At 44.7% G+C, this 13,731-nt stretch overlaps 1 protein-coding gene across 2 annotated transcripts in view; it reads right to left on the bottom strand.

The window, feature by feature from the left end:
* Nucleotides 1-13,731, bottom strand: part of DYNC2H1 (dynein cytoplasmic 2 heavy chain 1) — a 376,065-nt gene that overhangs the window by 157,728 nt on the left and 204,606 nt on the right. For both annotated transcript variants that reach the window (XM_025893740.2, XM_025893745.2), the window contains exons 81-82: nucleotides 11,466-11,674; nucleotides 8,548-8,652 (exon numbers count right to left, since the gene is read on the bottom strand). In XM_025893740.2, the coding sequence (XP_025749525.1) occupies nucleotides 8,548-8,652; nucleotides 11,466-11,674 (314 nt within the window). The remainder of the gene's footprint in view (nucleotides 1-8,547; nucleotides 8,653-11,465; nucleotides 11,675-13,731) is intronic.

Below are 13,731 nucleotides of genomic sequence, written 5' to 3'. Positions count from 1 at the left end.
CGACAATTTCTCCAGGGCATCCACTACACTATGTTCAGGTCTGAGATTGGCTCAAGGATGCAATAAAAACTAAAGATGTAATGTATGGTGACTAACATTAACATAGTAAAAATTTTAAAAAGGAAAAAAATGTATATGAACATGAACAGCTATGGTGTGGTAAGAATTTCCTATGATAAATGTCCTTAATTAGACAAGAGCACTCTTTCCTAGCTGATACTACAGAAGGCAGTGGACATAAGGTTCTCAAGTTCTCTACTAAGAGAAAAACAAACTATCCAAATTAATACAAAGAGACTGAAAAAAATCAAGAAATGCCAGTAAGCAACAGGACAGTATGAACAATGTAATGAAAATTTCAGAAGTAATGACGGACAGATTTTTTTTTCAAAAATTAATGAAAATTATAAAACAGGTTCAAGAGACCCAATGAACACTAGTAGTAAGATGAAGAAAAAGAAATCTATACCATAATCCAACTATTTAAAACCAGTTACAAAAAGAAAATATATAAAGCCATGAAAGGGAGGGAAAAAGAACATTAGGCAAAGAAACACAGTAATAATCTCGAGACTCCAGACATTAAAGGATAAGAAAATTATGAACAACATTACAACAAGAAGCTTGATTATCAAGATGAACAGACGAATTCTTTGAGGTATCCATATATTATCTACAGGTACGAAGATGACCAAAACTGACCCAAGAAGACCAAAACTGACCCAAGAAAACTAAAATAATGATCAATAACTTTATACGGAGGAAAGCAATTGAGTTTCTATTGCACTCCTGTTCTTTATCTCATTTTTACACCTGCTGTAAATACACGAGACCGAAACCATATTCTTCTCCCCGTGGCCAGTCAGTTCTTCCAGAGAAACTACAGGAACAATATAGTTTAACTTCATTCATCGCATGGATCCCAAAACTCTTCATTTTCTGTGTGGGTCCAAAATTATGTCTAGTGTCACACCTCTTCCTGAAAACATCCAGCAACCATTTCGTAGAGTCAATCTGCAGGCAATAAATTCTGTATTTATTTGTCTTCCTTTATGGAAGATACTTTGCTGGTATAGAACCAGGTCCAAGAGTTTCCTTGTTGAGCCCTTCCCAGTTACCATCCCACTGTGTGCTCGCGCAACTCCAGAGAAGGCCGCCCGGATAATGGTCTTTGTTTCTCTGTGCTCTGGTGGGACAAAGCTCTCGGTATTTTGGTCTTTTGTTTTGGCAGTTCAAATATCTGTGCATCTCTGTGGGATCCTTTCCCTTGGGGCAGATGGGGAGTTACCTGGAACGGTGCTCTTTGAGCTTCACGGATTTGTGGACCCCGACTACCTCGTGGTCAGACTGTGTGATGTTGTCCCACAGTGTTGGATACTTCGTGGTTGTGTTTTTCCTACTCTGCTTCCTCCTGTGTTTCAGTCTGGGTAACTTCTAACGATCTATCTTCAAATTCATGGGTTCTCTGCTTGGATGTTTCAAGTCTACTGCTTAGCTCAAAGATCTTCTTCTCCGTTAATACTCCGCTTATTTCTAGTACTTTCATCTTCTCCAGTCTTGCAGTTTCTACATCACTGCTGAAATTAACTAGTTTTCCAACAGAACCTTTAACACACAAATCATCATTATTTACATCACCTAGTGGACCGTTGCAACACCCAGGTCATATCTAAGTCTGGTTCTATTGACTGCTTGGGAAACAAACATCTCGCGAGGGTGCGGCTTGCTCCCTCCCATGGGGCACGTCCCCGTTTCCCGCACTGTTGTTGAGAGCAGAGCATCTTCTGTGGGGCAGCAGAGACCTGGGCAGTGTCGGTGCGTGGGAAGGGCACGGGGCCTGGGAGTGGGGTTCATGTTCGGTCTGGGGATTGTTGCTAGAGTTACCCCGAGCACACTGCGGACTCTGGGTTCCCGTGCAGGTTCTCTCACTTAGGCTGGGGGCTGGTGGGGCGGGGGGCTTTCGTTGCTGTCTGCCCCACCCTCAAGATTAGGGCTCCTGTTCCTGCACCTCAGAGAGGATCGGTCACCCATGACCCCGCAGGAGGCTCAAACGGCCCCTTGTTACTCACTGTTCGCCCACCGTCTGCTGCCCCGATTTATGCATCTGTCTTCGGTGAACATGGTCTCCCGGGTCAGGAGATGGGCCTTCTCAGAGCCCCGACCCTGTCCCCCCGCAGTTCTAGGACAGGCACGGATGCGGCCCCCATGCACAGGTCTGGAGGGTGTTTCTATCTACCAACATGCCTCCAAGAAGTCCTCCAGGCCTCCCTTACAAGCCTCCTGGTTGTGGAATCGCTGCCCCTGAGACCTGATACTTAGCAGCCTGCGGGCAGGGGGTAAGCGACGGGGACCCTCCTGTTGAAGACCAGGCTGCAGCTTCGGGGGTGCGGCCTTCTCACCGCTCCTGCCCTCCGAGCTGTAATCTGGACAGATTTCTTCTCCTAACAGAAGGGTGAAGGGGTTTTTTCCCATTGCCTTCTGCCAGTTGCAGTGTCTCAACGGTACCCTGAGGGCGATGGTGCGGCTCCCTTTTGTCGTCTTGGTTTTCTGCCTCCTCCCTTGAGATGGAGGCTTCTGTTCCAAAAGGCAGACAGAGACAGGTCCATGCGCCTCGTCCCCCCAAAGGGACTTTGTTCTGCTCCCCAGGCCGTCCCCCGGAAGGAAGCTTTCTATGACTAGCATCAGCAGGGATCCACGGAGGAGAGGCCTGCAAGAAGTGGAGATCCAGGTCTGACCACACCTGCGGGCACTCGTCTCCCTTAGTCCTCAGCCAGCTGCTGTTCATCGCCTCTCTCTGAGGGTTCAAGGAAAGTCAGGACCTGTCTTGTTTGTTAGAGGACAACGATGCTCCCTGCGCCCATCTCTGTGCCTGAGTCGAACTCACCACTGAGCACAATGGCCTTCCTGTGGTCACAAGCCTGGCCACCAGCACAGAAAGATTTCTGATGCTGCAGTGTATCTACCCAATGACAAGAGTACCCTCTGGTCCCGCGTGTGGTGAGTGCCGACCCAGGGAAGGAGTCTGGGCGGCCCTGCTAGCGCCTCACTCTGCCTTCATCACCCAGGGAAGAGGGCCCTTTTTGCTTAATTTTGCTGCAAGAAAACAAGAGATGTAGAAGGATGAAGAGAACGGCACTCCATGAATCCTCCAGAACCACAGAAACTAATGGCAACTACTGTTTCTTGAGGACTATTTCAATGATTTCATAGATCTGGGCAGACAACCATTCATTTATGGAAGATGAGCACAGCGTGGGAGGGTCCAGAGCTCCCTTCTCCTACAGACACACGGAGCCAACGGCCACACGTGCTGCAACTCGCTCTGAAAACTGCCTGAGTCTGGCAGACCAGGTCTTCCATGGCTAAAGGCATCAAGAAAAGGCCACACAGAGAAGATGAGGAGGGAAGGAGGCCCATAGGGAACCAACCCCTGGCTAGGCGACGACCCATAAGGAGGAGGGATGCCACAGGCCGGCATGGAGACATTCATTCCCTGAGAAGGGGGCTGAGCCTCAACTTGGGCCTCCCGGTCTCAGGGACCTACACTGGAAACTGGAGCCCCCATCACGTCTGGCTATGAAAATCGCCACGCCTGACTCTGGGAGCCGAGCAGGAGGCTTACAGTAAGCAGAGTCTCTGCTCTTCGAGGCCAACACACTAGATCACTAGGCCTGAGATCCAGCACACAAGCACCTTTTCAAAGGGAAGTTTAAAAAGTGCCCAGGAAACAGACTAAGGGTTGCTGTAGGGGAGGGGGGTGGGAAGGTGGGGTTAAGTGGGGGACGGGCATGAAGGAGGGTGCGTTATGCCATGAGCACTGGGTGTAATATGCAACGGATGAATCACTAGATTCTACCTCTGAAACTAATAGTATTCTATGTTAATTAACTGAATTTAAATTAAAAAATAAAAATTAAAAAAAATAACATAAGAGTAAAAAGTGCCTAGGGTGTAAGTGAAGGAGATTTCCTAATTTTAGGACTTGTGCCAGAGTCGGGGACCTGTAAGAGCTTTCTCTGGGAGAGAAGATGCAAGCAAGCATCACTTTTCTTTCCTCTCATCAGCCCAGCTGGCCAGACCAATTCCGACACCGTAGCTACCAGAACCCCCGCCCCGCCCCAGCATCCCGCTACCATCCGGCCCAACCCCACCACCCTAGAAGGCACCTTCCAAGTGCCTCCCAGCTGCCACAGCTGATGGGCAGCCCGGGGTGACCAGCTTCCCCCACCAGGGACTCCGGTCTCACCGCACTTTGCAGGCAGGCTCCACAGGAGCTGACACCCACCCAGAGAAACTACTGTCCCAACACAACGGCAACAAGTACACAACTGTCAATAACTAGCTTAAACAGAAATGGACAAAATGCTCCAGCCAAAATATGGAGCATCTGGATCAAAAACAACAATAAAAACAAGACCCATGTATACACTGCCTTTGAAAGACCTAAAGACAATACAGAGTGGAAGGAACTGAAACAGATAATCCATGAAAATAGAGGAGAAAACCACAAGTCAGTAACAATACTTAGATCAGACAATACAGACTTTAAAACAGACTGTACAGAAGACACGAAGCAGGGTATTAAATAAGGGTAAAGGGATCAATCCAACCAGAATAACTGTAAATATTTATGTACCCAACATAGGAGGCACCTGAATATATAAAGCAAATATTGACAGACATAAAGGACAGTATTTATGGTAATTCAGTAATAGTAGAGGACTTTAACACCCCATTTACATTAATGGATAGATCATTCAAACAGAAGGTCAGTAAGGAGACAATGGCTTTCAAGGGACCAAACAGATATAAAGAGAATATTCCATTCCAAAAATGGAGAACACATATTCCTTTCAAGTGAACATGATTTATTCTCCAGAACAGACCACATGTTAAAACACACAAGAAGTTTCACAGTAAGTTTAAGACGACTGAAATAATTATCAAGCACTCTTTCCGACACAATGATAGGAAACTAAAAATCAATTACAGTTAAGAAAACTAGAAAAAAAAAAAACCCATAAACACACGGAGGCTAAAACACTAAGCTACTAAACAACCAACGTGTCAATGAAGAAAGACAAGAGAACACAAAAAAATACCTCAAGACAAATGAAAATGGAAATGCAATGGTTTGAAATGCTTGGGAAGCAGCAAAAGCAGTTCTAGATGGGAAAGTTATAGAGATACAGGCCAACCTCAAGAAACAGGAAAAATCTAACTTTCCACCTAAAGGAACTAGACAAGGAACAATAAACAAAGCTCCAAATTAGAAGAAAAAAATGATATAGAGCAAAAACTAAAAAATACAGATTTAAAAAAATAGAAAAGATCAATAAAACTAAGATCTGGAAAAGACAAAACGGTAAACCGTCACCAGACTTAAGAGTAGAACAGAGAAGAACTTCCAAGGGGCGCCTGGGTGGCTCAGTCGGTTAAGCGACTGCCTTCGGCTCAGGTCATGATCCTGGAGTCCCGGGATCGAGTCCCGCATCGGGCTCCCTGCTCAGCGGGGAGTCTGCTTCTCCCTCTGACCCTCTTCCCTCTCGTGCTCTCTATCTCTCATTCTCTCTCAAATAAATAAATAAAATCTTTAAAAAAAAAAAAAAAGAAGAAGAGCTTCCAGGGATGATGGTGGAATAGGAGCCCCAAGCTCACCTCGTCCCACAGATACAACTAGGTAACACCCTCCCTCATCAGCGTAAATAACCCAGGGAACGACCGGGAGCGGCAGAGCAGACTCCACAGCTAAATGCAGGGAGCAGGCCACACTGAAGACATGGGAGCTAGACGGACCCGTGGTACCATCTGTGGGGGCGCAGAGAAGGGAGAGGAGCAGACCCCACACCAGGTGCCCCAGAATCAGGGGGACCCAAAAGGGAAGATGAATCAATCCCCTTAACAGTTTGCTTTGAAAACCAGAGGGGCCTAACTTGGCAAATTCTTACCATCAGTGGAGTCTGACACTTGGAACTTTAAAAACCAGAGAGCTCAGATCTGGGAGACCCAGAGGGCAACAGGAAAGTGAGCACCCACCCTTGAAGAGACAGCACAATCCACGGCCTCGGGAGACACAGCACAGAAGCAGCACTCTGGGCACCATTTCCCTGCCCTGCTGTCCGGCCTAACCACGGGGCCACCAGCGGGCACGAGTGCAGCAACATAACTCGCCACCTAGCATGCCCGCCATGCAGCCCACACCTGCCTTCTACCGTGCAGGCCCCGGCACACAGACCTGGGCTCCGGATCTCTCACAGGACACCGGTCCAGCCCTTGCTACCATGGCCCAACCCACCCCGCCCTCTTCCACAGATGTGTCCCCTCCACCCCGCCACGGCCCTAGGTCCTCAGTGGCCACAGGCCCCTTGCTAGCATTCCGTGCCCCGACCTCAAGTTCTCCTGCACCGTGCCCTCGGCTGGAGCCCTCCCGAAGACGTGCCACAGGCTGGCAGTGCGCCTGCAGTGCAGACAGGGGCCGGTACCCCTCCGAAGGGACCCTGACCCAGGGAGAAGGGAAGACAGCCACACACCGGTCAGACAGCAGCCCCAGCAGCGGGCGGGGGGCAGACAGCTGTCCTGCTGGGGACACTGCCCACCCACGATGGTTTCTCAGGGGACAGCACAGGGAAAGTGTCCTGCGCTCCGGTACCACTGCATCTCTGGCAAACTCCGGGTCTGACTCAACACAAGCCCCCTGTGGCCCCAGACTGGCCCGCACACAATACAGAATCCTTCCCCGGTGGGCACAGCCATGAGACAACTGGACTCCAGGCAAAAGCAGCTCAGCCACAAAAGCAGGGTGTGTGCGACTCACATGGGAGACACCCCGGAGGTGCCAGCGATGGTACAAAAACACACACAGGTCAGTGCAACGGGACACAAAGCCCAGAAACAAACCATGGTTATGGCCAACTCACCTTCGACAGAGGACAGAACACCCAGTGCAAAAAGGACAGTCTCTTCAACAAATGGTGTTGGGAAAACTGGACAGCCACATGCAGAAGAATGAAACTGGACCATTTCCTTACACCACGTGCAAAAATTAGACTCCAAATGGATGAAAGACTTAAATATGAGACCTAAATCCATAAAACTCCTAGAGGAGAACACAGGCAGTAATTTCTTTGACATCAGCAATAACAACATCCTTCTAGATCTGTCTCCTGAAGCAAGGGAAGCAAAAGCAAAAATGAACTAGTGGGACTTCACCAGGGTAAAAAGCTTCTGCACAGAGAAGGAAACAATCAACAAAACTAAAAGGCAACCTATGGAATGGGAGAAGATATTTGCAAATAACATAACCAATAAAGGGTTAGTATGCAAAATCTACAAAGAATTTATACAACTCAATATCCCAAAGTCAAAGAAGCTAATTAAATAATGGGCAGAAGACATGAACAGACATTTCTCCAAAGAAGGCCTACAGACGGACAACAGACACATGAAAAGATGCTCAACATCACTATCATCAGGGAAGTGCAGATCAAAACCTCAATGAGATACCACCTCACACCAGTCAGAATGGCTAAAATTAACAAGTCAGGAAACGACAGATGTTGGCGGGGATGTGGAGAAAGGGGTACCCTCCTACACTGTTGGTGGGAATGCAAGCTGGTGCAACCACTCTGGAAAACAGTATGGAGGGTCCTCAAACAGTTGAAAATAGAGCTACCATACGATCCAGCAATTGCACTACTGGGTATTTAGCCAAAGAACACAAAGATACTAGTTTGAAGGGATATATGCACCCCTATTTCTATAGCAGCATTATCAACAATAGCCAAATTATGGAAACAGCACAAGTGTCCATCGACTGATGAATGGATGAAGAAGATGTGGTATATATACAATGGAATATTACTCAGCCATAAAAAAAGAATGAAATCTTGCCATTTGCAATGACGTGGATGGAGCTAGAGAGTATGATGCTAAGCAAACCAGCTCAATCAGATAAAGATAGATACCATATTATTTCACTCAGATGTGGAATTTAAGGGGGAAAAAAAAACAAATATGAGCAAAGGGAAAAAAAAGGAGAGGCAAACCAAAAAACAGACTCTGAACTACAGAGGACACACTGATGGTGACCAGAGGGGAGGTGGGGGGGGGGGGAGTTGGGAAACAGGTGCTGGGGATGAAGGAACACACCTGTCGTGATGAGCACCAAGTGGTGTATAGAATTGTTGAATCACTACACTGTACACCTGAAACTAATATTACACTGTATGTTAAAAATACTGGAATTAAAATAAAAAACTTAAAAAAAATGTTGCCTTAAAATAGTCACAGGAAATAAAATAAATATATTTTGGAGGAAGTGACAGCATTCAATATTATTTTTACTAATTCTAACAACTGTATTAAATATAGAACCCTTTGGCTCTTTTAAAATTTATTTAAGGTAGAGCTTGAAATCTACCATGTTAAATAAAATGAAAATTTTAAATAACAGCTTGTGGGGTCTGAAGTATTAAATCAAATTTCATGTTGTTTCTTTCAGGTTCAGTGTCAACATTTCCCCACACAGCACCTCTCTTCTCAGGTTACCTGAGAACTGATCATGCGTTGCGACGAGCGAGCTACGTTGGCAGGAAGACCAAAGAAACTCGGTCTGTCATCCTCCGGAAGCTTGTCGATGACAGCACGATAGTCCTAAATGTAAACAAGTGAAAACAGTGTTTCTACAAAGATTGAACTTAACAACCACTGAAATCAGAAAGGATAGACATTGGGAAGTATTAAATTATTAGTTACTCATATGTTCACATTTTCTAGGGAAATCTAACGTTCAGTCTGTGTAATACTTAGTTGTCTACAGAAAACAGTCCTGGTCATTACTACTTCTTCATCCCTAAATGTAAAAAATACAGTATCACATAATGTAACTCACCACATTCAAAGGAACCCTGCGTTGATTAAAACAGAACTACTTTGGTGGCCAGGGCTCCTATGTGTAAGAGATTGCGTGAGACGTTTTTAGGAAAAGCCCCGAACCTAGCCAAGATTCATCGGCAGACTGCAGTTGTGCTTATTCCAAGAAAAATAATCCAGCTATCATCTGAAACTTACAGAAACCCCGGGAACCTGTACACACACGCTCTGGTAAGCAAGCACGGCTTCGTCAGTAACGGGGCATGACGCAATTTCACGGTGAGACTTCAGTGCACTGTGAGACGTGGTGAGACGCACTGGCCACCGGACCGTTTCCTCCCCGAGTTGCTGTCCGCATTGCAAAGGGTCACGTACCGAGCCAGTGTCTGCAGTTACGGACTCTAAACTCTAGACGGGAAACTGGAGTGTAGACGACCAAGAGGGTTTATTCACTTGGGCTCAAGGGTAAGAACTGTTTTGTTTGGTTGCTGTCCTGCAGAAGGGTCTGGCATACGTGTCTACGCTGCTGCTGCCCCGCTCTCACCCTTTCCCATCCCTGGCAGCTGTCCGTGAAGCCCTCCGGACACAGCGGCTGGACTTCAGGAAGCCCAGGGCCTGTAAACACATCCAATTTGGGAAAGACATGCTATTTTTTAAATTTTTTCCCAGCCTGTAACTCAGCACTTGTTACTTCCTCAAGGTGTTCAATCGCAATGTATACATGTATGCATCAGTCTGTATGTATGTATGAGCCTGGGGTACATGCCTGTACACGTGTGTGCGTTACATGGTATAGGGCACAAAGCGGATGTTCTCATCCTTCTGGGAAATTCTGGCCTCCTCCTTCTCCAGAACTCTGTTAGAAACTTAACATTGATTCTCATAAATCATCCTACAAATATAAAACTCTGATTCCCTACTGATACCGTTTGTTCCTTTCAAAACGGCTGTGAACTTTTCTCAGGTACATTGGCTAGAATCTGCCCCCCACCCCACAACCGTACAGACACATTTCCTCAGTGACAGACAGCTGCACATCCACACCGATGTGTCCTCACTTGGATGCAGAAGAATGTACACCAAATGATACCATTTACGTGAAGTTCAAAAACAGGCCAAGTTAATGCAGGCTGGGGCGCCTGGGGGCCTCCATCGATTAAGCATCTGACTCTTGTTCTGGCTCAGGCCATGATCTCACGGTCCTGGGATCAAGCCCTACATCGGGCTCCGGGCTCAGTGGGTAGTCTGCTCAAGATTCTCTCTCTTCCTCTGTCCCTCCCCCCAACTCATGTGCACTCTCTCTCTCAAATAAATCAACCTTAAAAACAAACAAAAAAAGCTACAGTAGGCTATTAGAAGCCCAGACGATGTACCCTTTAGTGGGGGAGGCAATGACTAGAAGGGAAGACAAGGAGGACTTGTGGGGAGCTGGTCATGCTGTGTTTCTGGATCCCAGTGCTGGTTACACTCCTGTGTTCAGTGTATAAAAATTCATTGCATAGTACATTTATGACGTGCACTTTTCCATAGAAGTTTTGTTTTTCAGTTTAAAGCTCACAGAGAGAGGGAGGACCTGTCAGTGCACTACGTGAAATAAATGGACCATGAATAGCCATGGGATGCGTCTATTTGCTGTGGGAAGCCCTCCCGCTAGAAAGTGAGCCCCAGAGATGCCCACGCTGCCCATGCGGTCTGGAACAGGGCCACCAGGGGCAGACAGATGAACAGTGGCTCCTACTCAATAAATGAGTGAATGAATGCAAGATACTGAAAACCAAAACAGATGGGATATGTTTAACTGGCAAGATATTCAGTAACATATTTAATATTGGTTTTTATACTTTGACTTTTGACAATTATGTCACTGAAACAGAAGAATTTTCTCAAAAAATACTTGCGATGAGAGAAAAATCCACAATCCTGAGAGAACTATATAATTGAATATGTATCTCTGTAATTCATGAAGAGCTATATAATCTTAACTCTCTAGGTAATGAAAGCATTATTTGGACATTAAGCAAAGATAAGTTTGTGGCAAGATAAATTAGAATTGAAATCTTTCAGCTATATTTAGTACTATTTTCTGGAAAAGATGACTTCATCCTGCAAGGCTTTAATAGGATGACTCAAGGCGAAAAGCCCCAGGCGGCTATAATACACGTTCACAGGAATGTTGCCATCAAAGCCACCTCGAGTGTATCCCTCATACGGTTGGTTCTGCTTTCAACTCGTAAACCAGAAAGTGAAGATACATGTGTTAAGTATTTGATTTCTTTCCTGGTCAATAACATACCCGAGCCCTCTCATGCCCACTGGGAACTAGTGTGCACTCTCCTTCCAGATCCTCAGTCTTAACTCTTTAACATCTTCCTTACCGGAAACTCTATCCTATTATCACAAGCAGTCCCTAAGTATCCAAGGATGGACAACACACTTCACTAGAGTTTACAGAATCCGGCCACATATTGGCATAACAATAATCTGTATTTGTTAATAAGAATTACTTGTGCATTTGAAAAGAAACATGTATTTAACAGTTTAAGAAACGATTCAAGTATCTGGTTAATAGATTAAAAATGATGAATTTTACCTACCAGAATGCTGCAGGATTTTGGTAGAGATAAGGAATACGGAAAAACACTTTTCTTATTCCTTTGGTTTAAAACATCAGTTATTGAAGAATTAAAAAACTGTTTCAGATATGACTGAAGAATTCTAAGGTCAAAATAGTTATCTATGCGTCCACCATAAATAGCATTTTCAAGTAAACCGTGTAAAAATTCCCACTGCACATCTTTGGTACCTATAATTTTAAAACATACTTTTATTAGCTTTATATCTAAGATATTAGAAATATTCTAAAAATATTCTAAATTATTCTGAAATATTAATTAAATTCTTGACTCCAGTTATATTTATAGGATACAACAATATACACTTAACTAAGTTAAATCATTCCTTAAAAGGCTCACTAATAGGAATGTAAAATCCATTAATTCTTATTAATAATGATTAACATTAATATAATCACAGAATGGCTAATATTTATTTATTTATTTTTGTTGTTGTTGTTGAATGGCTAATATTTATTGAGATTATTTAATCAAGTAAAATTCCCCATTTTTCCATGTATAAACTCACGTAAGCCTTCTAACATAGAAGTATTAAAATTACCCAGTTATACCAATGAAGGAATTGAGGAATATAGGGAGGATGAGTGACCCTAATCAGAAAATCACACAATCCCACAGATCTGAACCAGAATGAGGTGCTTTGAAACCATACTCTTATCTGTCACACAACACTGCCTCCTTAAATGAGAAATTCCTTAGAACATATTCAAAACCTAGTATTATGCAATGATGAAAATCTCAGTTTGTCACCATAATCTGAATAAGGAAACTCCACAAAATAACTTCACACATCATAGTCTTGTCATGATTTTAACAGCCAACCGTCCAGGTACCGTTCTAAAAGAGAAATGTAGTATAAAACAACACAATGGGACTTTGGAGTTAGTATTTCACTTTGCAGCAAGAGCATCGTCTTCCTCACAGTTCCGTGGTAACTTCAACTGTGAGACTAATCTCAGGTCTGCAGTGAATGAGGACACGGCTGTACTTACACTAGTTACACTAGTGTAGTTACTGAGCACACTGCCGGCACTCTGCTAGTTTTGTTACCGGTTACTACACGATCCGACATGAGCACAAAGCCTGAGGGCGCTGTTACTGCCTGCCTCCTGCAGACCAAGGGCAGCTGCAGCCAGGAAGACTCATTAAAGCTGCTGCAGGGGCGCCTGGGGGGCTCAGTGGGTTGAGCGTCTGCCTTCGGCTCCGGTCATGGTCCCGGGGTCCTGGGATCGAGCCCCGCATCGGGCTCCCTGCTCAGCGGGGAGTCTGCTTCTCCCTCTCCCACTCCCCCTGCTTGTGTTCCCTCTCTCGCTGTGTCTCTCTGTCAAATAAATAAATAAAATCTTAAAAAAAAAAAAAAAAAAAAAAGCTGCTTCCTGCCAACCTCGTCATCACCAACGGCGGCCAAGCAGCCGTCACAACAGACTTCACCAGGACTCCACACCCTAGCTCTCCAGCAATCATGTATTAGTAACGGATAGCTCATTCCTTCACAGGTAGGTCACCAGGGCATACAGAAACACTGATGTACCCTTCAACTTACAAAATACAAATAGCTATTATGTAAAATATTTTATAAAATTTTTAAGATCTTATACCCACTGTTCTCCGAATAAGTTTCATTTTGTTTAGGATTAAAGAAAAACAGAACTGAAATTATAGCAACAGCAGTAACAGTCAACAATCACTGCTAGCTTACTCAAAATATTCACTGAACTGAATGTTAAATGTTTCCTGTGGCATTTTTCATTCAAATTTCCCCAAAATCGAACCTATGGATACAGCATCTGCTACTATTCACATTTTACAGATCAGGAAGCTCGGGCATCAAGGTTACACATGTACTCCAGGTCCTAGGAGCTACTTAATTTCTATACCAACTCGCCTCTGTAATTAGAACTTTTTCTCTTTTTTTGCATTTAATTCTGTACATGTGGAAGTCCCCATTATCAAGAAATTCTATAATCCTGAATTTAAACAGTTAGATTTGACCATGAGATTCACTATCACTTTGAGGCACTGGCTTCTTATTCACATCAATTCAGTGGTGTGGGGCATGAAGTAACATGATGGTATTAGTGCTCTCGCGGCTTCAAGCACAATGACAAATCATTCCAACTCCCTGCTTTGGATTCTTCATCTTAAAAAGGCATATAGAATGGCATGTTACTCGGCCATCCAAAAGAAGGAAATCTTGCCATTTCCAAAGATGTAGATGAAGCTAGAG

The sequence above is a fragment of the Callorhinus ursinus genome, unplaced genomic scaffold (assembly GCF_003265705.2).
Source record: "Callorhinus ursinus isolate GAN/ISIS: 27379988/994484 unplaced genomic scaffold, GSC_fseal_2.0 scaffold19, whole genome shotgun sequence".
NCBI classification, from domain to species: domain Eukaryota; kingdom Metazoa; phylum Chordata; class Mammalia; order Carnivora; family Otariidae; genus Callorhinus; species Callorhinus ursinus.
Note: the sequence above shows the minus strand (reverse complement) of the source record. Positions and strands in the feature narration are given on the sequence as shown.